We start from the raw sequence: 23,894 nt of genomic DNA, 5'->3' as shown, positions 1-23,894 counted from the left end.
AGTGCATATTTTCCACTTTCTGTCTTATCTTTCTATCTATCCAGATTTCCACTATCCAAAGCTGCATCAGACTATTGTCACAGGGAGGTTCCCGGCAGCGTCATCGAAGTGTCAGTGATGACAACCGGCTGCATTCTTATCAGTGGGGGTTGTAGGCAGACTGGACATGAGAAAATGTGTTTCTCTGATATTGTTTTGTAGTAACACAAATCTGAAATGTTTTTCATGGAGGGGTGGGGGAATCCAAACCTTTTTGCTCTTTCACTAAAAACTAAGTAAGTTTCCACCCTGTTTCTCTACCCAGGGAAAAAGGAGAAGTTTCTGCACACCAGTGTGTGTGCTTGTATAAATCAAAGACACTTTCAGTTTTGATGAGAATGATGTTTTCCCAGGAAAAAAAAATTCCAGTTTCAACAATCTGGATAAGTCCACATGGCAACATCTCCAGTGATGACTCCTTCCTAGATGCTGGCAAAGCCAGGGGATGGAGGGTGGGCTGCTGCTGTAGGCATGCAACTAGCCTTCCTTGGGCAAAAGGGAGCCCCTTCGAGCCCGACACCAGCTGCCATCTGAGCTTCTTTCTCCTAAATCAGTCCCTGAGCAGCTCCTGAGGTGGTCAGTAGGTGACAGGCCCTTTCATCAGAGATTGCAGCTATCAATAAAGTAAGATGGCATACATTTTTGTGCGATAGTCATGGCTTTTTGTGCACTAGCATTATATAAGTGCAATAGTCATGGCTTTTTGAGGCACTGATAACCGGCTCACGTGAAAGCACCACTACAAGGGGGTTGGAGACGAGCTGAACACCCTGCTCAGGCCTGGCTGGACTCTTTGATGCAAAAGGTACATCGAGCAACCTGCAGCCCGCTGCAAATTCTGCGAAACACATAGGAACGGAGAAACATTACAGAGAACCAAGCTCCTTCTTTGGGGTCTTGCAATTCCCTAAGAGGCTCTCCTGTTTTCTTCCCGGGCTCTGCTGCAAGTGCTGGGCTCTGGGCCACCAGCCGCTCGCCTCTGCCGCTTGCTCTCGCTCTCCCCCTGCTTCTCACTTTCACTCCCGTTGGTTTCATGTTCCCTTTGCCATGCGGAAAAGCTTTCAAACCTATCCATCCCAGCAGCAGGGTTTATCCTGGTTCCACCCACTGGGACTTTCCTAGCTTCCTTCTGCACGGCGAGAGGGGGAAAAAAGCCAGACGGCAGCAGGCACCTCGGGGAGCTCGGGGAGCCGCGGTGCTCTCTCCCTGAGCTAGGTTTCTATTGTAGGCGGTGCATTCCTTGGGAGGGAGGGGGTGTGTGTGGCGGTGCCTTCCCACACTCGGGGCAGCTCTTATTTAATGGGGGTCTCCATGCAGGGCAGACGCCAGAAGAGATTTTGCCGTTCCCAGTTCCCATCCAGGAACAGCAGCAGCTCGCATGCCAGGCGCTGGCATGGACCGTGTGTCCGAGATAACCCTGGAAGAGGAAGCTCCTGGGATCAGCCAAGCCTCCAGGATGCACCTCAGGAAGGATCTGAGGAGGATACGGTGTGCGGTGCTGCTGTGCCTGCTCTCCATGCTGCTTCTCATGATGCCCACTGTCTACCTGCTGGTTGGAAACCTCAGAGCTCCCAGCTCCTGCGCCAGCCAGGTAAGAGACTGACGGCCGATTTCTGTCCTGCCGTGCTAGGAGGAGGAGAGCACCCCATCCTGCATCTCCAAGGATGGGCTTGTTTGGTTCTTTTATTCTCTTTATGAGTTTCTCACATTTAAGGGAGTGTGAGAAACTCGCTGTTACATTCCTTTTTCCTTACGCAGAGCAAATCTGCCTCGGACAAGTCTTATTCTTTGGTCTTTATAACTAACGGTTTCTGTTCCTCTTGTCTTAATTTCACCAAGGTCACAGTACAATGTGCTACTTTAAAACTTTTACTGGCGGGCTGCAGGAAATGCTTAAGAAAAATCCCTAATTGATGGAAATCAGTGTTTCTGCTGATTTCAGTGGAGGTTTTGATACTATGGCTCGTTTTCCTCCCTTCTTTTGGGTTAACTCTGAGACTTCCCCACCCAGCATCCTATTTCAGCAAACATCTGCTGACCGCTCTCATGATGTCAGTGGGTCAGCCGTGCATCATCCATTACTGGGCAAACAGCTACAGCTCTTGTATATTATTAATGCAAAATCCTGCAGAGATATGATTTCGCACAATTAAAGTCTGACCCTAATTTTCACATCCCATTTTTACTCCCCACAAAACTTTCCCTAGACCTGGAAATCATCTCAGAAATTCTCCTTTGACGGAAAGCTAAACTCACTTTGCTCCTCGCAACACAAGCTTGTTGCTGTGGCTGCTTCGAACACTTTTCTATGCTGTCCCACTCCTCCTCATGCCAGACTGCAAACTAGTGCCTGTTTCCATGGTAGGCTATGAATTCTGCAGGACTGCCCCATGCTAGAAGCATGCACATATGCGTATAGGTCTGAAGAATTGAGGTTCGGATTTTAGCTTCAGGTCTGAAATTCCCCAACTAATTAGCCTGCTTGTTGTACGCTCCCTTAGGAAAAGCTGTGTTAAGTGGCCTCGAAGGCAGTTTTCCTTTATCCTATGGGTGTGTAGGGAACACGACAGCTGTGCCCATGGGTGCTCAGAGATGTGCCAGCCCCTGCCTGACCCCAAGTCTGCACGGCTGCATCTCGTACCTGGGAGGTACCAGCATCTGGCTGCAGCATCATCTGTGTTACCTTGGTTACACCTCCGTGCGAAGCTAGAAGGAGATGCAGCAGCCCTGCACAGTGCCTCAGGCTGTGAGATCTGCCCATCTCCGTCCCTGTGCTGACTCTGTCACTGCTGTTCAGGCCAGCTGGAGCGGGTGCACACAAAGTGAAGAGGCACTTGAGCCAGCCTCAGCTGCATCACTCTCTGCTCATGTCCCGTGAGGTTGTACAGAGCAAAACATCTCAGTTCTTCAAGTGATCTTAGAGTGAAATAATAATCAAATATTAGCCTGTTTGATTAGACTGACATGTTCCTGGCTCTTGACCCTGCCAGTACAGTTAGCACAGAAAAGTTTTTTTGTGAGTGGCTTTGGCTTCTTAAGAGGAAAAGACCAATGTAAACCATTAGATTTGCTCTGGGCCTGGCCTATGCTAATGTGTTTCCACACATATGCACTGAATTACTAGCACATAGTATTCCACAGTGATGTAACGAGGTGATCAATGAGTTACAGCCTCTTTGAGTCCCAGTGAGGAAGAGGAAAATGACGGGATCTGGCCAGCTGCCTGCTGTCTCCATGCCAAGTCCTGTGGGTGGATGCCCAGCTGCAGCTCAACTGGATCCTGCATTTTCTGAATTTTTCATTCACTCTGTTGGTGACCAGCTGTACTGCCAGTGTTGTCCAGCAACGGAATGCAGATGGGGGGATTTGTCTGCCTGTGTAGCTTTCTGTTAATTCCCCAAAAAGCCGTGTCACAGGCTGAGCTCAGCATGTCTGTAGCTGTTTCAGTCCATGGGAACATTTCTGGGCATAAAGACTCTCGGGAAAATGTCTTTTTGCATTTCCTTCTGCATGTGAAGTATTAAAACTGGATTGCTAAAAGATGCCTTCCTCATGTGCCCCCCTGGTAGCTCAGACCCAAAGGACGAGGTTGGGGCCAGACACGTGTGTTGGAGCTCTCGGTGGCACTCGTTTTGGGGTGTGGATGCCCTGGGCATACTGACAGCAAGTGAGCAGAGCCGAGTTTGCACCAGGTGTGGATTCGGCTGCTGACTCTTGAAGCAGCTAGCCCACAGGACAGGCACAGGACCAGAGCTCAGCCCACACGTGCCAGATCAGCAACTTCTTGTGTGCTGGGGACAGTCCTGGGAGTAGGGAGGGACTCAGCAGGTGAGCAGATGAGAAACAAACGTAGTAAATTCCTGAGACCATCCTTCCTGGAGCACAGAGGAGGAGAAGGGGAGCTGGGGAAGGTTTCACCAACAGGGGTGTGCCTCCGATTTGCCCATTTGCCCGCAGGCTGAGGCAGTTCATTCATCCCTGCTTTTGTGTGGGTGCACATGGTATCACATTCTGCCTTTGAAGGGATACAAACTCATCTTTTCCTCTGGAAACATCCCAGTCAGGAAAAAGCAGGGCAAGTTATGTCATTACAGCCACAGCTTCCTCTCTCTCTTTTTCATGGTATAATATGCCTTGCATGAATAATTCAGATTTGGTGATGGTTTCCCTGGACACCTTCCAGGCCCACTACACTGTTTCCCTTTTGGAAAGCGAAATCACTTTCTTTTGTGCTTCAAGGCAGAGTGAGGTGAGGAAATGGGGTTCTTTAAGCAATAACACACGGCTTGTGTTATTAGCAAAAAATCTATAAAAGGCTCTAGTTGTCACTTTCCAGAGGAAGGTCCAAGACTGCCATGCAGCCTTCCCCCAGGGGAAGCCAAGGTTCAGTTTGAGTGCATAAATCTACCGAGGGAATAGCACAGCCACCACGAGAGCATCTCTGGCTGCCTTAGCAACCTGCTCAGCTAACCCAATAACGCAGAGCATCAAGTCCTGTTGCCTGAAGATGTTGGTACTTCAGCTTATTTTCATGGCGTCCTTGGCACGGAAACCACAACCAGCCTAAAGGGAAATTCCAAAACCTGTCCAAAGTGTTGCATGTGAACCTGTGTGCTGTGTCAGCTTTGTAATGGAGAAGGGAGCTCTTGCAGTACAGAAGGGGCATTAAAGTCCTAGCAGCTCCACCTGGATCCTGCCTACAAGGATGAAGCCAGAAAGCAAGCAACAAAGCTTGAAAAAGCACTGCCAGCACCACAATTTACACAGAGCCAGAAGCCCTAATGGCCTGCCCATAGGGGACAGAGAACCTGAAATAGCTTCCTGATCTGTAGGGAAGGAGAAACAGCAGGGAACATTGCACCTAGGCCCAGGTGTGTGGGACTCCCCTTCTGAAAGCCAGCAGCAGTAAAACCCCTGACTGGCCACTGCTGCTTGATGCACATGGTCCTTGTGGGCAGACTGTGCTTACACTGGGCACTACAGTCTAGCCAAAATACTCCCATTGAAGCTGTTTTTTTGCTGGCACAGGACAGGTCCCTACCAAAAATGCCCAGCCCAGTCCATGCAGCATCTCTGGAGCTAGCAGAATTGTGGGTGTATGTACCGTGTATGACCTGCAGAGACCCTGCCCATAAAATAGTGTTTTGTGCAGAAAATGGAGTGGATGGAGGTGCTGGGAATATTTTGCTTATTAACCTCTCTGCCTGCAGTGCCAAGCTGCTTTGCCCATGCAGTTCTCTATCGGATACCCCTGGCTATTCCTGGACATGCAAGAGGCAAAGCACATGAACAGGGGATGTTCACCCCCTCTTTTTGGCTTTAGCAATATATGGATGTAAATGCATCGGGGGGGGGTTGGATGTTCTTGGTACCGAAACAATATAGAAGTGTTTGGTGTACCACAGTATTCAGGGTAATTAGAGCTGGCTGTCCAAGATGTTGTTTGTTTCTAAGTCAGCTGTAAGATGGGATTTTCGGCATAACTCAGTGCTGGTTAGTCTCTCCACAGTAACCAAAGGGAAAATTAAAGCCATGCTGTGAACTTCTCAGAATCACAGCTAAGCAAGAAAGGAAAAGACAGAAAACCAGTAACTGTGTAAATGATATCTCTATTGCCTCGTGCTGTTTAGCTCTCGCTCACCACCTCATCTACACCATCAATTTACAACATCCGTGCCTATTTAGGGCAAATACTTGGTCATTATGTGGCATTGCCTAGTACTAAAATATTTTCTAGAGGAGGTTCAGATTTATATCCTTATCAAATAGCACGATCAGGTAAAAAACTACATCCCTACTTTTGCCAAAAAAAGGATAATTTCACACCTTGCAGCACCCTGCTCTATCTACTGCATCACACCGTCCTTTTGCGTCTATGAAAGCAACTCCTGCACCCGGAGTTTCCCTCTGGCCTTCTTTGGAAACAAGTAAATTGAGGTTGCATAAAAAGCTTTCCCCCAGTTTTTAGTCAAAACCCTTTTGTTACTTTTTTTTATAACGAAGCAGAATTCTTTATAACCTTCCCACTCCCCCATTACCTCTGTTGTATTGCAACATCTGCATTTATATATATAAAGCACTTCAGCACAAAGTTAGGCTTTAAATACATAAACAGTCCCACTGAAGTTAGCTGATTAAATGTAGGTCTGTGATTGATTTGTAGCTCATTGAAGTACTTAGCGTTGTTAGAAAACATGTCACTTGATAATTATGTAGGAAGTGTCACATAAATAACAGTGTAAATACACTCATATGCATATACCTCTGGCCAAAGGCAAGGGGGAGTGTTTGAGGGAAATCCTCCACACCCGTATTGTGCATCCTACCAAGGGAAGGACAAAATCACCTTGCTACAACTCTGTATCACATCAAAAGTACAGTCACAGACACCACAGCAAACAGACAGGGCCTTGGAGAAAGTCATTACTCATAATGAAAGGTCCCAACAGCTCACCAACAGCGCAACACCGTTTCTCCATCAGCCACACAGAGAGCTTTCGCACCGCTGTCTCCTCTGGGTGACAATTCCTGCAGAACAGGCGGCTGCTCTGGCTGGGTATATTTGTGTGTACAGGTAGTGGGGAGGAGAAAAAGAAAAGGAGACTTTTCCCTGCAGTTTTCCTTCTCCATTTTTTTTTCCAAAACACCTGAGCAGCTGTTTTAGAAATTATGGTTTTCTGCAGGAGCACACGGATGTTTACTGATTTAAGAGAACATTAAAATACTTTTGAGCTCACTAGGGTAGTTAGCAGTCCCCAAACCCAGGCAGCTTGACCCTTCTCCCACACACACTCTCCTTCCCCTGGCCAATATAAATTATCTGTTTTCTGCTTTTCCCAGTGTATTTGAAGTTGTGTGAGACACAGCCACCAGGAGATAGTTTCAGCGCCTACATACCAATACTATTTCAGCCTGTTTAGTAAGCAATGTGCATCAAATCCTTCGCTGCAAGCTGATCAGAGGCAATTTATTCAATGTATTTATGTAGCTGTCCATAAAAGACACCAGACCAGGCCAGCATGCTCCTGACAAACACTGCATGATGGGGGATCCTGACAGCCCTGAGCTGGCTGCACAACCCAGACGGTCTGCTTTCTGCAGCCACATGTTGGCCTAGACCTGCAATGAAGTTTGCCCTGTGGAAAGCATAAGGGGTACTCCTCACACCCCAGGGGTGCCAGATCCACCATCAGCATCCCACAGCATCCTCCGGCGGGGAGCCGTGCTGCTTTGCAGGCTGGTGTAAGAGGACTGGCACTTGGCAGAAGCCACTGGCCATGCCCAGGTGTGACTCAGAAGGACCAGCCCTGGTAGGTGTGTGGCAGCCAGGCAGCAGCTTCCCTTTGAACTGCTCGACCTACACACCAGGAGCACTTGGCACGGTCCAGGGCCATGTCCTGCTGCCATGCAAACGCCTGTTGGCACGGGGATGTGTTGTGAGTGTGCTGGTGTGCAGCTCTAGAGGAGAATGTAAGAGGTGAGGAAACGTGAGCCACCCTGCCTTCCCCCTGTGGCCCACAGACCACTTGCCCTCGGCCAGCTGCGCTCGCTGGGCTGCTCGGCTCCCCTCCGCCTTCCGAGCAGCCCACCCAACAGTCAGGGCAGAGCCGGGCAACACAGTCGGAAGTAACACAGATGAAGAACAGCAGGTGTAGCTGATCCACCTCCATTAGTTTCTTCCCTGGTGTTGCAGATGAACCTTTGCACCTGCAAAGGCTCTGCTGAGTCCCGAGGCAGGGAAGGATTGTGCCCCTTGCTCTGTTTGCCCTGTGCAGACTGAGGAACGGGAGAGTCTCTAAGCAGCAGAGGTGCTCCAGCAGTTCTGAATGGAGTCACCATCCCAAAGGGGTGGTGGCGATGGCTAATTCACACCAGCCATTGCCAGTCTCCCCCAGATATGCCAAGGGCTTGTCCAGAGTCAGGACAATACTGGTGATTAACACAATAACCACCACGGGAGCTCAAGTCCCGTCCCTAGCACCCTTTCAGAGATGCAGGCGGTTTCAAACAAACAGCACAAAACTCTTGCAATGAAGCAGAGCCGTGTCAGGACTTGTCCTTTTACACAAAAGCTCTAGCTGAACTCGATAACATTACTGTAGCATATTCCATTCTCTGGGATAATGCAAACGAGACCCTCTGCGGAGGTACCGTGTGCCCTGGAGCCTGGGGCTAACTGCTGTAAATCTCTCCTGCAGGTCACAGAAGAGAGGGGCTCTCGCTTTCTGAAGCAACGGGCAGTAGATACTGGTAAGTTTGCCAGTTCTTTCCCCCACCCCAAACACTTTACTGAGGTTTTGCAATCGTTGCCGCAGCATGCTGCTGGCAGATGCCTCCCCACCTGCCTTCCACTCTCACCACCCACATCCCTCCCCAGCTGAACAAGCCAGGGCAGACAGAGGCAAACTTGGGTGACAAGATGCAGGGAGGTAACAGGCCAGAGCGAAAGTGCAAGCATTTCTAACCCCAGGGCTGTGCAAGCTTGCTCCTTCTGATGCTGGCACAGACCTCCCAGCATCTCTCTGAGATCAGTATAACTCCCCAAAACACGGGTTCGGGAGCCCATGCACACCACACTGCCCCTCAGTCCACCCTCCAGCAATTTAAGACACGGCTGTGACATGCTCTGTCGACCCCACAGCAGCCTGACAAGCTCCCTCATTTGTAAAGGGATTTTATTACCTCAAGGGTGGCAATAAACAATCCCGGCAAATGACTCCTGGCTCAAACCTATGCAGAAATGGAAAGGGGCTGCACACATTGCCTCAGTGGCATCGATCACCACTCACATCTCATTGACCTGAATAGCAGCAAAGATCCTTAAACACTTTTTTTTTTCTTTTTTTCCCTCAGTTACAGATACACTTTCCAGCACAGAAAAGCCAAGAGCACACCTGACAGGTAATGCTTGTTCGAAAATGAAGCGTTTCCTGCGGGTATTGCAGTAGAAGTTGCATTGCAATGATCTTGGTTTATATGGATCTGACAGGATCAGGTGTTGCAGAGGGAAAATAATCATCGCCTTTGCCTTGTTGACCATGACAGACTGACTGTAGCCTGTGTTTGTAGAAAAAGACCCACAAATGAGGTAGTTGACAGAAGTGTTGCCACTTTCCCAAGCCATTTCTTTGTTGAATAAGCAGCTCTTGTAACTGAACTTATATAGGTGCCTGGTATCCTAGGGATCTGCTGAATCCCCTAGGAAAAGTGGGGGAAAGGGTTCAAATGGATCCTCACGGAGCAATGAATTGGGAAGAACTACCAGTTTAGTAGCAAAATAAGACCTCTTCAGACCTTAGTTTTCTGCAAGGCATGACTCAGGTCACATGTACCATCTTGCCATCAACTCACCCTGTTTCCAGTAAGACCATCTCTAACACACGTCGAAGCAATCAAGGGGAAGGGTATTACCAGAGAAGGGGACAAGGTTCATGTCTGGTTCCCATGTGGATGGAGTTCAGTGCGGAAAGGCTCTCCAGTTGCTCTGACCAAAGGCAATTTCTACCTCTGAGAAACACAGCTCACTGCAGAAGCACCCCAACACCCTGTGTGCTGTCTCAGTGGAGCACTTTTGTTAACTTGAAGCATGCAAGAAGTGGTGTGATGCTTCACACAAATTCACCTACAGGGTCAGATCAAACAGTATTTCGGGGCTGATTTCTTTCCCAGCATAGTTTATTCTCCCTAATCAGCACATTCTTTCCTAATGCACACCCTTAGTCCCATCCCCTTTTGCACACAGGTTGCTAGAGCTCCAGAACTGACCTGTCCTTGTTCAAAATCACACCTTCACTTAAGTGCAAGTTTGTAAGTGCAAAAGGAGCGTGTCTGCTGGTGTAAGTCTCTCTGTCACCCCCAAGTCCCCCCCAAGGCAGAGAGACCCAGAGGCTCCTGGTGCAGCTGACTCAGAAGCGCAGCCGAAGCACTGCCCTGCTGACGGGAACTTTCCTGGGTTGCACAAAAGTCCATTTGTTGCAGGGAAGCACCCAACGGTTTTCTTCAAATTTCCTCAGGCCCTTCATCTGCAAAAATTCCTTCGCCATCAAACCCAAGCAGTCTCCCTGGGATGGCACTCGTCCCCTTCAACCTATCACTTGGGCCACTCACTGTTGGCCATAGCAAGGACCATGCAAAGGGAAGAGCTAAGGAGTTTTTATCCCTCTTTGCTGTGCAAAAAGGCTATGCCCAGGCCGCTGTGCTGTGTAGCCATCAGGGAATCTAATTTCCATGAGTTTATCTTTGACTTTTCTTTAGACCAAGTGTATTTTTGGTGCTGTACCCTGCAGCAACAAGTTCCCAAGCTTAATAGTGCATCACAGACCGAAAATATTTCCTGTTATTTTAAACCTGCTGCATAATAATTTCTTGGGTGCCACCCTAGCCTTCCCTTCTCAGAAACCATGACTCGTGCATAGAAAGTGAAAAAGGAATAATTATCCCTGAGATCTTTGTTACAGTACCCCACTTCAGGTACCTTTTCCAAAAAAAAGGTGATAGACTACAGACTCTCACTTGTGGGAAGTCTCTGCCAGATCTATATGCTCTGTCTTTTCCTAGGTTTAGGCACATATATTCCAAAGGTGAGAGGAGCAAGAGGAATGAGAACTAACCACAGTACTTTCATGGGAAAGCACCACTGAATTAACAGCAGCAGAATGACTCAATGTTCTGGCCCCTGTTCCTTTGTGATGAATCTTCCGCCTGCTTTTGGCTATTTTAACACACAATGAGCATTTTGAACTTACCCAATCAGGCAGCAAGATCTCCTCTCCCTGGGTGGCTATAGCTAGTGCAGATGGCACAACGTGAATACTGAGCTAGGACTTTCCTCCATCCCCATTCCTCCTGTACACTACTGTACGTTTGGTGCTGGCAGACCCGTGCCATGCCACCATCCCTTCTCCAACTTGCTTGGCTGCACTTGGGGTCAAGACGCAGACTAATGCCAGCTCCTTCTTGTCACCAGCCTGTGCCACAGCTGGATGGACTATGTTGCAGAAACCTTGTCAAGTACCTGGCTCACACTTAATTGTGCTGGTATCTGGGTGCTCCGCTAAAACTGGGTAGAACATCACTTTCTGAATCCACTGGATTGTTGGAAGCAGTGAGTTTGTAAGGGCAGTTATTAAGCTCCCAGGGCATGATCTTGAGCAACAGAGACCCTGCAGCCCCGGGACTTTCAGTACATGCTGTATGACAGGAGACCCTGTCTCCAACCTCTTGCTGAGACCAGGAGCCTGGCCTCAGGGTGCAGTGTTCAGTACGAGGTGCCCACACCACTGAGTGCTAAGAACTGTAGAAACCCCGTAAGTTCAGCAATATGCCACAAAATGTACCCAAAAGCTGCCAAGCAACAAAGATTCTCCAGCAAGGGACTAAACCAAAAGGGATTTGGGGAAGGGAGTAATTTCATATGTAAGGGATGCCAAAAATTTATAGTGGATGGGAAGGCTGAAGGAACTGTAGCAATGAATCCCTTACTAAAAGCTGATTGTTTTTACTTCAGGAGTTAACATAAGAGGTATATTTACAAGAAGTATAGCTCCATATATTTATGAAACAAATAAATGACATGTACAAAGTACAACTGCTGCTACAAAAGGAGCTGTACTATATTCAAAGGCACTTAAACATGCATTTTTCCTCTTGATCAATACTGAAAGCACGGGAAAAATTCATTAACTTGAAAAGAGAGAGCATCAATAGAGTGAGGTTTATCCTAAAAGGGAGGTTATAGCTGTAAAACTTAAGTTGCCTAATTCTAGAAGTTATGAAATCATGTACTTCATTTGAGATGCCTGTGAGATATAAAAAATATTGAAGAATTGAGTGTCACTGACATTTTAAAATGCGTCATTCTACACGGAAAAGAATATTTCACATGCAGCTTCTCTTCAATTTTCCCCCAAAATTCCCAAGATGGAAAAAAGCCCAGGACATTTTCTGGCAATATTCTGATCTTTTCTGATCCTTCCCATCTCAAACAAAATTTCGTCTGCTACCAACTAGTCTCTGAAAGGTATTACTCCAAGCTCTTGTAAACCAAATGCTACTTTAGTCTTTGCCAGGACTCAAACCAGTCCATAGGCACCAAAGAGGCAGGTGAAAATGAAGGCAGACCATGAATACTTTCCCTTCCTTTTATTCCTCTCTCTGTATCAGGCAAAGCTGTATTGGCTCAAGGCCTCGTAGTTCTTATAACACTTCAATAATTTAGCTTGGCTTGCTATCACAATCCCTGTCTGTCGCTCTCCCACACAGAAATACTCTCCTCACGTACTTTGCCTCATGGGGGAAGATCAGAACGATTTGGTACTTCAGCAGCACTGACAGGCAGCCTGAAAAAAAAGCCATTATTTTGTTGTGCTACTTGGAGAATATGCAAGAAATTGTACTCCTAACACCTTCTTGTCTCCCTACAGATTATTTATTGCTGGAAAAGAGAGGGAAACGGGTGCCACTGGGAGCTGAATATATTAGTTTTTCTGAATCTCATTTCACCCAGGAAAAAACTAATAGTTATTGCAAAGAGAAATTCAAAGCTTTCCCTTACCTGCATTCTGTTTGCCTTTGTGTCCATGCACACACACCCTGTCCCCAGATACTGAGTCAAAATCAATTTTAAACATTAACTCAGGCTCGTGAAGAAGGTCTCATTTCCTAGAAATCAGTCGCCTCAGTCTTTCTCAGCTTTCCAGGTTCATTTTAATACCTGGCAGAATCTTAATGGGTTTTATCCTCTTCCTTTTCACTGCCTCAGCTGCTCTTTTACCACAACAATTTTATGTGGCAATCAATAAAAAGCAGAGCAAACCCTTGCATCCCTGCAGAAAAATGAGTAAGTGCTAGGGCTTTGCTTATTCTGCTGGCTGTTGTGTGAAAGAAATTAAAATGGTGAAGGGAATAGGGCAGCAGTTCCCTGATTCTTCTCCTGAGACCCCTGCAGCCGGGGGAGCATCCTCAGCTTGGGTCACACTCATGTTGGGGGTCTGGATTAGAGATTAGAGCTCTGCTTGAAATCAGCTAATCACGAGACTGGGAAAAAGTCTGGAGGAAAGCTGAGGCTAACATCAAGCTTAGTGTTTTCTTCCAGCAAAGCATTAAAAAAAAAAAAGATATAAAAATGGTTTTAAATATAATGCGTTGCTTTGGAATTGGGCCTCTTGAAGCACATGGGGTCTTCTGAGCCTTTGGTAAAATCAAATGACACTGGCAAACCAAAGGCAATTCTACAGCAAAAGATTTCTCTGCAAACACTCAGGAAGAAAAGCCTGTCAGGGGCTAACAAACCCTGCCATTCTTCAGAAGCAACTCAGCAGGAAGAGAAGTTCAGGTGTCTCGGTGCTCGCGGATAGATCATGTTCATTATTGTGAAACTTTTGCAAGCACAGTAGCGTCTGTCTAAGAACATAATTGTGATCCATTGCTACTGAAGAAAAGGATGCTTTAGAAAATGATGCTTCTTATTGCTGTCCCAAACCATTGGTTACAGGCATGGCACCCATGTGTACAACTGCCCCAGCACTGGTTTCACTTAAGGACAAGGTTTTTACTCTGTAATTAGGTAAGACAGCACTCCAGACCTGCAGGGTAAAGCCATCTGCATTGCTCCACAGTGCCATGAGACTCAGCCTTTAGGAAGGACAGTGTCATCATTTGGGATCTGGCCCACTACCAGGACACCCAGTCACAGCTACCCCTCCAGGCAGCCTGCACGGGCCAAGGTCTTCTAAAAACATCCTTGGCTTTTGCTCCTGATTGCTCAGATCTGGACACTCTATGGACACCCTCCAAAAATATCACTGGACAGTTGGCCTGCAGCAAATTGACCTCGGTTTTCTGAGGTTTCTGTCCTAGCATTTTCATTACCCTATTTAAATTGCTTGCCCTTTGGAGTAGAGATCTCACATTCAGCAGCATATTGCCCTTGCAGCAAACTAACCCGCCTCTCCTCCCTCTCTCTTTCTCCTACAGTGAAGAAACAAGATCTCACCAAGCCCATGGGAAGCCATCTGCCCATCCTGCAGTGGGAAGACAAACGAGGCTTGGCCTTTACCAAGAACAACCTGAGCTATTCCAGCAACGCACTGGTGATACCCGTGTCTGGGGACTACTATGTCTATGCTCAGGTCACTTTCCGAGGGCCCATTGAAACTTACAGTAAAACAAATTCTGTCACCGAGATCATCACCAAAGTCACTGACAGTTACCCTGAGCCCACCCAGCTGCTGACCGGCACCAAGACCCTCAGTGAAAAGGGAAACAGCTGGTTCCAGCCCATTTATCTGGGCGCCGTCGTCTCCTTAGAAGTAGGAGACAAGCTAGTGGTCAACGTTAGTGACATCAAGCTGGTGGATTACACCAAGGAGCACAAAACATTTTTTGGTGCCTTTTTGCTGTAGGTCGCTGGCAGCAGCTGGGGAGGGCTTCCCTTCAGGGCTCTGGTGTGACCTTGCTGGACCTTGGCTTTGTGAGCATGCGTTGGGGTATGATTTTCTGTGCTTTTACCCTTCTTCTGTACCGTCACTCCTCTGCAGCTGCCTGCAGCCTTAAATTAAGGGGTAGGGAGAGCTGAAAGCACAAGCTGAATTGAAACAAACAGCAGGGGAAAAAAAAAAACAAAACAGAACTAGGAAAATGAAAGTCAGATTGGAGGGAAAAGAGCTTTTTTTTAAAAAAAAAAGTAAAAACTGAGAGCTCTTCACAACTTTGTAAGCTAGGGAGGAACAGTTTTGTATCTGTGGGTAGGAATACTGATCGTGAATGTTGCAGCTAGGCTACATCATGAATTCCACCTCTGAGGTACGATTTCCTCAACTCAAAACAGTGTTTTGGACCTTCTCCAGCACTTCCACTGTAGTTTTGCATGACTCTTCTTCAGATTCTCGGTTCTAAAAGGTATGACTTGTCATCCTTTCCTTACAAATAGATTTGTTCAGTACTTTGCACTAACATAAAGCTCAGATTAATCATTAACTGCTTAATTAATCCCTTCCAACTTTCCTGTAGATTAAAATTACATCATGTGTTTTGAAGAAGCTACTTGAATTTTTTTTTCCCCAAGGAACTGTTTACAGTTCTTTAAGTCAATATACAGCCTCAAAGCTTTATGCAAAATTTCTAGGCAAGACACACACACACTTTCTGTTTCAGCATGAAAGTGAAATCCCCCCACCAGGTCTTAACATTAGGAAAACAGAAAAGACAAGGCAGAGAGATGCAGCAAAATTTTCCGCAGTTTTTAAAGCAACCACCAAAATTTTGAGAGAAAACCTCTGCAATATTTTGCTTTCCATTACATTTAATGCAAAACAGGTGCAACTAAAGAAATCCCTGTCTTGGCACTCCCCCTTGCAGCCATTGCCAATGCTGCAGCAGTCCCCCAACCACAAGGAACTCCCCAGCCTTTCCCTGGGTGAAGGCTGGCAACCAGTAGTCCCTACACAAGGTCAAGAGACCCAAAGACAGGACCATGGCATGGCACAGCCAGGTGTGGAGCTTAAGAACGTTTTGCTTCCCACCTTGCACTTATTTATTTTCATAGACCTTACTGTCTCTCAGGGAAATTCCCCAGCTTTCCTTCCCCTCCCACAATAAACACATCGCTGATGGTGACTAAGGCCATGTTCTCATAGATTTGGACTTTACACTCTTTGGTGCCAGCAGGTGTCACACCCGAGCACCCACCACCCAGCTGTTCTGCCACAACCAGGCTTCACTCTCTGCAACTCTCTCCTGCCTCACCTCACTGGATTTCCTTCACTTTCCACCTCTTGGCCAGAAGCACCAGCAAGCCTTGGTTGCCCAGCTAACATTTCTGCTCAAGGCCACGGTGGAGCCCAGAACACACGGTCGGGGGCAGGGCGCACTGAGGCTGGGCGACATGTCGCCCTGGGGATGGGGGGTTGTAGCTGAAGAGCTCAAATGGGCAGAGCTACAAAAGACCGTGTGTGATGTTGCAGCCCAACCAGCAGTGAGACCAGGCTGCTTCGCCTGCAGCGAGCCTCCTCCTAGCCAGAGTACATTTATTGCTGCATAAAGATCTGTTTGAGCCAACAGGGAAAGGTCAGTAGCACGGCTGAAGAGTAGAGATGGAGAAAGGCCAAGGCAGATGGGGGGTGAAGGGAGGAGGGGAGCACAGTAGGAGGTGGGAGACCCAGGCAACACCAGGATCTTTGCCTCTTCAGTAGTGGAAGCACCTTCATGCTGTCAGCTACCTCAAACTTCACAGGTCTTTTATGCAGTAAATCATCTCAGAAAAGGCAGCCTTTTGGCCGTCCTTCCCTATTCGGCAGTGCCTGTGTCCCATAGCAGCTCTCAGTCCTTCACTGTTTTAGCCACCCTGAGACAGCATTAAACACATCATAAAAGCGAGGAGATTGCCATCTTGCCCTGCCCTGCTTTCCTCAGGGGGCATCTTTCTTGCTTCTAGATTATCTTTGGGTGTTGGTCCACTGTACAACACTGCTTATCCAGGAGATGTTGACAATGTCCCTGCGCCAAAACCTCATCACAGTTTGGCTTCACATCCTTTCTTGGACTTGTCCTTCATTTTCCCCACATCTCAGCTGTCCTCTTGATCCCTTTCTCCCACGAGCACCTTCCTGCCTTCTTGGCCCTTATACCTATTAGGTATAAGGACACCCCTTTGTCCAAAGCTAGTTTTCTACGTGCAACATCTCCCTTACAGTCACCCTAGTGCACACAGAAAACCACAAATAGCTCAGGATGGCAGAAAGTGAAGGTAACGGTCCTGCTAGAAGGTGCAAACACTCTTGGACAAAACAAATGCCCCTATTAGCTAGATTCACTTTCACGTTTAAGTCCCTACTCCTATGTTTTCTCCACCTGTTCAGCCTTTTCTTTTAAGCTGAAGCTGGCCGAGACAGGAGCAGTTATTCGTCACATATCGGTTGTACTAGCACGTGCGATCTGGCCTCTTCACTTCTCAGAAAGGGTGTCTGCTCATTCAGCTCCTTGGCAGGGCTTTTCTTACCGCTCAGAACCCACCACCACCACCACAGTAAAATCTGGTGAAATCTTACACTTTTGGCAGCTCAAGACAAGGTTATTCTCTGGGAAATCCTAAGACTTCCCATATCTCAGATTGTTTAGTGTTCTCTCCACACTCCAGAGTCCTTCTGAGCTTCTGATCCCTCAGTGTGTGCCCAGAACATAAAAACATGGCGTTTGCAGCTCTTGCAGACCACCACATAAAGAACTTTAGGTAACTAGCACACGAACAATGTGATAAATCTTATAAAAGGAAAATCTAAAAGTGATGTGTCCAGGGCAGGTGTTTCTAAACAACTAGGAAGGAAAGCTTCTGTGAAGTGTTATATAGGATGGATTTGATTTATCCTTGGAGAAAATTGAAGTGCAAATCCTAGCTCTTCTGAGACAGTCACAGAAGTTCAGAAAGCTCTTTATTTCTACAAATGAGATGATGTAGCATTCTTCTGAGGCCGTGATGCAGTCCTGATAGGCTTGTACAGCAGATTTCCGTAAAAACTGTATCTAAAGTCATCATCACGTAATGCTTGGTGCATTGAATGATGGTAAATACAAGATCTAGGGGAGCAGAGTGGTGAATGTGGTATCTGGTACACAAGGAAAGAACCTTCTATAGGATATACACACATACATACATAGACAGACATATATTTGTGTATATTCATAGAAGTTCTTGGAAGCCCACTGGCAATAATGAGCCTTTTTTACCACAAGGCACATAATTTGTGTCCACTGTACACTAATGATAAATTTCACAAGCAAAATATCGCCTGCTGCAGCTGTTACAGATGTAACTCTTGATCCATTATCCATGGCTCAAAACTATTTATTTTAGTCCATTTAGAGCAAGCTTTTGCACCTCGTTACACACACCAGCTTTTAGCACATTTAGCACACTAGCACATTTTATATGTCATAAAGTAATATATCTGGCATTACTTGTTTTAAAGTGGTGCAGGCACATTAATCCACACATCTACCCTAGTGGAAATTCTCTCTTCCTCCCTTTTTTTCCCCTCTCAGTGCTAATAATGTTTCTGTAATAGTGACCAGCAAATATAATAAGAACGCAGGGGCTGATACTGACCCTGTTGTAGATCAGCTATTCCTCCACAGAAGGTCAATGGCATGAAGTCAGAGCAAAGCCACTTGAGCGAGACAGAGGTCAAGCTTAAAGGGAGCGATCTCAAGAGTGAACTCAAGCTGTGGATTCTCAGATTACTCCAAAGCTGCATAAGGACAGAAGTGTTCTCAGAAATCTGTGCTTGATTTTGAATTGGACATTTTTTTAAAGTAAATCATTTCTGGAGATGTGAAAATGCATATGCGTCAGCATTTTCAAATGAATGAGAAGATGACAAAATCTGGTCATGTGAACAAGTGACCTTTCAGTCGGTGGTCAAACTGAAAATATGTTTTGTTTTGGGTGGATGTGAAACTAAAACAGTTATAAGAAAAAATCCGAGCTGGAGAAAAAGGGTGAAATAGACAGCTCATGCTAAATGAATAAGAAATATATTATTTCAGGCTTTGACCCTTAAGTTTCTTAGGAAGAAGGAAAAAAAAAAAAAAAAAGCACTTTTCAGAACAAAACCATTGAAAGAAAAAGTAACAGATTTTTTTTATCTGATCAAAATATTTTAGTTCTTAGTAATACTCTTCTTCCCTAATCCCTTTGATCCCCTCAAAACTAACACTAAATATAACCCAAATACATGAAAATGCTCACTTACCTACCGCTTCCCTTCTCCTTTAAAGCTAAGTATCGGTAAATAAGCGTTAATTTTTTCTCCATAAACATACAGAAGTAAATTTAAAGCTGTAAGGATCACAGCTCAAATCTTACCAACATATACTTGTGCTGTACTTAGCCCTGAGTACATGGCTAAAGGGGTATCGTAAAAGCGAGCTCCGTTTTCCTATTTGGTGCATGGCAGGAGTAAAATCTTCATTGCTTAAATTAAAAGCAGCTAAAATGTTTTACCTGGTTTACCCTCAACTACACAATTATAGGAGCAATCCTCCAAATCCAGGAGTACTTATGTGGACCATCTCCAGCACGTGTATGTTGGCAGGATTAGGGTCTAGAGGTGTAAAGCTGGTGGTGTTCCTTAGGAAAACGCAGCCCAAATGATGAAAAGATGCTGCCGAGGTGGTTCTGGATGTAGCAGTTCAGTGGGCGTTAGGAAGAGCAGACCCCTGGTACGAGGGGGCACTACCAGGCTACACTGAACTGCTGCACAGAACAAGGAGAAGGGATGAAAGTATTCACTTGCAATTTTCAACAAAGATATTTCAGAATTTCAAAGGAATCTCATTCTTCACTTCTGTTTGGTGTAACTGACCACACTGTGCTTTGTTTTATTAATGTCCTGAGTGGCCCATCATTTCAGATGGGAAATGAGGAGAAAATTCATTCTTTAGAAGAATCAGAAAATGTCAAGAATTTTTGCCCAGATCTGGGTACAAAACACCAGTATAGCATTTTGCTATTGTAAGGAATTTTATATAAGTGACTGTATATTGTCTTGTGCTTTGGTACCAATGTGTGTCTTTACCAGTAGAACTGACTTAGCTTCTTGTTTCCAAGTTTTATGATAATAAAACTGCAAGTTAATGAATGTGACAACTTCTGATCCTGGTCCCCTTCCAAAAACACTAACCAAATAACACACTTTAGAGCCATCACGCTGCCAGATAATGCTGATGTATGAGTGACCTATTTTGTGGCGTGTTAACATGTGAATGGCTTATTTTCTGCACAGTTGAAGGTCCCTCACCAGAGTGAACTGGGGCTTACACAGCCTTGCTGTATAAGTATATCTATATATATATATACACAGTTACCTATATATGTAAGTCCCCCAGGGGCATATAGAGACTTGCATTTCAAAAGGCAAAACCGTAAAGGCTGAGCAGATTTTCATTTTCAGTCCCTTTTCCCCTCTGCAGCGTGGGGAACAGCTGGTTCCCTCTTTTTGTTATTTCATAGTTTATTTTGAAAAAGCAAGTCCTATGGAAAAGCAGCGTTCATCAGAAACTGCATCACAGCTGTACCCTCAGCCTGCTGAGTCGGGCACCCATAGCTCCCACCGAGCGCCCAAGGGAGACGGGAACCACAGTGTCACCATCTGGCCAACAAGCCACGTTGGCCCTGTCCGCAACCACACACAAGAGCACCTTGGCAGCTTGGGAACTGAACGTTTCTGATTGCTGAGCTCCTGGTTGCCAGGTACCACCCAGCTAGGAAATCAGGGTCCAAGTCTTGTTGGAAGGCAGCAGAGCTCCAGGCACCCTTACCCTGTTCTAGCTTGAGCTTTGCTGTCCTTACACTTTCAGCATAATAAGCAACATCCACTGGATACGTATTTCTTATCCTGAGCGGTGTTATCTTCAGTTTCTCTGCTGCCAAGAATGCAAATTCTTTCTTTCCACTAGCAGAACTGAGAAACACTCTCCCATGGGGCATATTATTTTCTAGTTCCAAAATTTATTTTGTTTTCCTGGCTTGAACTCAGAGTAGCGTATTTAATTTGTTTCAGGAGAGGTTTCTGGTTAAGTGCTCTGGCTCAAGAAAGGTTTTCCCTTGAAAACTCTGACGGAGGGCATAGGTCTACCTACAGGTTTCCACCCACGTGCAAATACCTGAGATGCTTTGTTAGCAGCCTCTGTAGATCAGCCAAGAGTTAATTAGACAGCACGAATCAGACTGCTTTCTCCTGTAACTCCAAAAATGTTGGTGGTTTTTTGTTTTTTTAAATCCAATAGCTACCTCACATTTAAAAGAATAGCAAAACAAAATTATAATTTTATTATTATTATTTTCTATTTTAACTTGAGCTGAGCAGAATTCACTTTTTTATTGCCATTTTACTGTGCTTTGCACATACAGGGTAATAACTTGAGTTAACACCTTCTTTGTGGTCTAAATACACTGGCACATACAGTTCCTCCATGTGAGTGTTTGCCTGCCTTTAATTATACAGAAGGTGCCCATGCTCAATAGGGTCCCTCTGTAGCGAGGTGGGGGGAAGAGATGCACATTTCCAAAAGGCTGCTCATGCTAGAGAAGGTGGGGATAACAGAGGTACTTCTCTCCCAGGGCTACAGAGGGATGTACATAGTATTTTTCTAGCTAAATGCAAGTAAAATAACAGCAGGAGAGCCTGACTTTCATACAACGAAGCTGTGGCTCCATGAAATTCATCCCGCAGAGCAAGGCACTACCCACGAGAGTTTGATGTTCCCAGCTCTCATCTGTCAGCCAAGGTGCCCAGCCACTGCTGGATCTGCTAGCTGTCAGCTTTGCTTTTGCACTAAGATCGCTTGTCCAAGCTGGGGGGAAGCTCAATATCACAGTTAACGCATCCAGCTTTGGGAAGAGCTTTGAGTTCACTCTGGCAGGGCACGGAGACTTTGTCTCCTAAGCACCCTGCAGGATGCAGCATAAGCTAAGGTGAAGTGGAAGTGATCTGCGCTCACAGGAAGGTTCCATGCTATAAAAATTTCAGCTCACAGACAGGCAGCTGAATCGAGGATGCATCTTCTAACACACTCAGAATCTGTCCAACAGGTTCTCAAAGGAAATGAGGACTCCACTGTTCAGTTTCTTTTTGAGACCCAGTGCCAAAGCTAGCACAGTTCTCTTCAAAAAGTGCAAAAACAGGAGCAAAGTTTGTCAACACTGACAGTTCCAAACTCATTTTGCCTATTATTATTATTGCTGAAGCCTTTGGAACAGCATGAAAGACATTGCCTGCGAAGTTGTGACCTTGTTTATTAAGCACCATAAGCCAGGAGTGTTCAGGGGTTTTGCTGAATAATGAACTAAACTAGCTTTCCAGACACTCTCATTCTTGCGCAAATCAAGATATATTCTTTCATTGATTGTAAAGTTTTATATTAAAACATCAAAAAAAGCACTGAAAAAGATTACTGCATATTTATTGGTACTGTACATATAGATGTCTTAATTTTATGTAAGAGAGACTAAAAATCATGGTATAAAATTTAGATCTATTATACTAAACTGCTATATTTTTTTTTTAGAAAATAGCTCTGATGCCTTCTGTCAATGAAATTTATAAATAGTTCTTTAACATGTGCTTTGTATCTTAAAGCAAAAAATAAAAGCATTTCATTTTATTCATATTTATTCCTGAGTCTGTCTTTATTCTAATAAGCACCCACCAAGTGTTCATATTTACAGTCAGGAAGCGTATAAATTTCTGCATGCCAAAGGGGTTGAAGTGTGCTGTGTATTGCATATTTTACATGTTTTCTCAAATATGTAGTGTTTTTTTCTACATAAGCTATTAATCACATACAGAATATACATGCAGAAAATTATTAACACTAACATTTCAAGAACAGTGAAATTAAGCCCTGCTCATCTGAGGCCAAGTTACAGACATTTTCATGAGCCTTCATTTTAAGGGCTTTAATTAAAGAATTTTGTCCCAGTAGTATATGACTGAGTTCCAAGACTGTAATTTTCAATTTCACACAGATTTGATTTTTTCTTTTGATGTGGCTGAATCTCACCTTCATTTTTAAATGTTCCTAACTCCACTGACAACATCCCCTCCCACCCCCCCCTCAAAAAAAAAAAAAAGAATCAGTGCATCCCAAAGATGACACATCTTGCTCAAGAATTAAAAACTCCCATTGAGCTGCTTTCTGCTCAACAGTATTATTTAGTAAAACCTCAGTGTGTTTTGAGATTTCTTTAGAATTTCAGAACATTGGAGCACAACAGCATTTATGATTCAGAAAACCAGACTTCATGTGGATTCCCCGATTCTCACGATAAGATCCATTTGACTGACCCCATAAATTGCAATTTCTGCCAAAACCCCAAAGGGAAAATATAATTGTGTCTTCTAGAGTAATAAATCTTGTTCATGGGAGCCAGCTAAAGTTACAGGGATGGCTCCAGTCTGCAGCCTGCACGTCGGATGTTACTCTGGCTTCTTCTAAATTCCAACGGAGATGCGTGAGCTTTCTCTCTTGGGGCCATCTCCCTTTCTCTATTAATTCCAGAGAACTTGGAAACGTTTCAGCACAGCTGAGGTTAAGGAGTGGAAATCACAGCCTGAACTTCATTTCCAAGCCGAACAAGTGCCTGTTCAGATGACCAGCTCTCTCTGTGGTCCCCAGAAAAGCCAGCTCAGCATTTCCCAGAATCAGAACCTGAAGCTGGCTACTGCACCAGCCCACGTGACCGTCCTCCCTCATCAATCAACATGACAGCGAAGCAACTGGCTTTCCCCCTTCTCTTCCTGCCTTATTTGATGAGAATAAGCTCACTAGTTAAATGAGACCATTGTCCTATATGCCAGGAGGGGAGGAGGTTCAGCATTCCCTTCTGATGGTCCAGCCAGTTGATGACTGTAAAGGCACACCAAAATCTCCCCAAGTTTTGAGTTAGTCCTCGCAGACAGGATATAGAGGCACATTTCTGCATGCAGAGATCAAAGTGGAAGAGATCTATCAAGACATCATCAAGCAAACAGCTGCCAGGGCACAGTTATCGGTGAAATCACACAAAGATGTTTGCTTGCCACACTTCCCTTCTCTCATCAGTGCCTGAAAGCCAGGGATGAAAAATGACATCCTTTCACAGAGATGGTTAGCAGCAAGCGCTGCCCGTGCCCTGTGCCCTAGCCCTTTAGCAAGATGACTTCACTTTTTGAAGAAAAGGAAGTGGGACATCTGTATGTAAATCAGGGGAATCTCTAGAGCAAAAACAAGGAGGTACGAAACAGCTTTTTGCTAGAGCAGTGGGACTGTTCCTCTTTGCTGCTCAATTAGCTGGTGAGAAGGTAGGAAAGATATTACAG

General features: G+C 45.6%; 1 protein-coding gene and 1 long non-coding RNA gene across 2 annotated transcripts in view; one reads left to right on the top strand and one right to left on the bottom strand.

The window, feature by feature from the left end:
• The window catches only part of LOC130154685 (uncharacterized), a 118,578-nt gene that overhangs the window by 74,438 nt on the left and 20,246 nt on the right, over positions 1 to 23,894 (bottom strand). The window lies entirely within an intron of this gene.
• Positions 1,193 to 22,195, top strand: TNFSF15 (TNF superfamily member 15). The gene is made up of 4 exons (XM_056350986.1): positions 1,193 to 1,630; positions 8,238 to 8,289; positions 8,893 to 8,940; positions 14,014 to 22,195. Exons 1-4 carry the CDS (start codon positions 1,418 to 1,420, stop codon positions 14,439 to 14,441), a joined length of 741 nt encoding a protein of 246 aa, XP_056206961.1. The 5' UTR covers positions 1,193 to 1,417; the 3' UTR covers positions 14,442 to 22,195.

This window comes from Falco biarmicus, chromosome 9 (assembly GCF_023638135.1).
Source record: "Falco biarmicus isolate bFalBia1 chromosome 9, bFalBia1.pri, whole genome shotgun sequence".
Lineage (NCBI taxonomy): Eukaryota > Metazoa > Chordata > Aves > Falconiformes > Falconidae > Falco > Falco biarmicus.
The sequence above is the reverse complement of the archived record's forward strand: the minus strand, read 5'-3'. Positions and strand labels throughout refer to the sequence as shown.

Excerpts from the sequence above, each read along its gene's own strand:
- TNFSF15 (XM_056350986.1), top strand. The coding sequence starts at position 1,418 with ATGCCAGGCGCTGGCATGGACCGTGTGTCCGAGATAACCCTGGAAGAG. Across the intron at positions 8,290-8,892 it reads GCAACGGGCAGTAGATACTG|TTACAGATACACTTTCCAGC; the intron begins GTAAGTTTGCCA and ends TTTTTCCCTCAG. Across the intron at positions 8,941-14,013 it reads GCCAAGAGCACACCTGACAG|TGAAGAAACAAGATCTCACC; the intron begins GTAATGCTTGTT and ends TTTCTCCTACAG.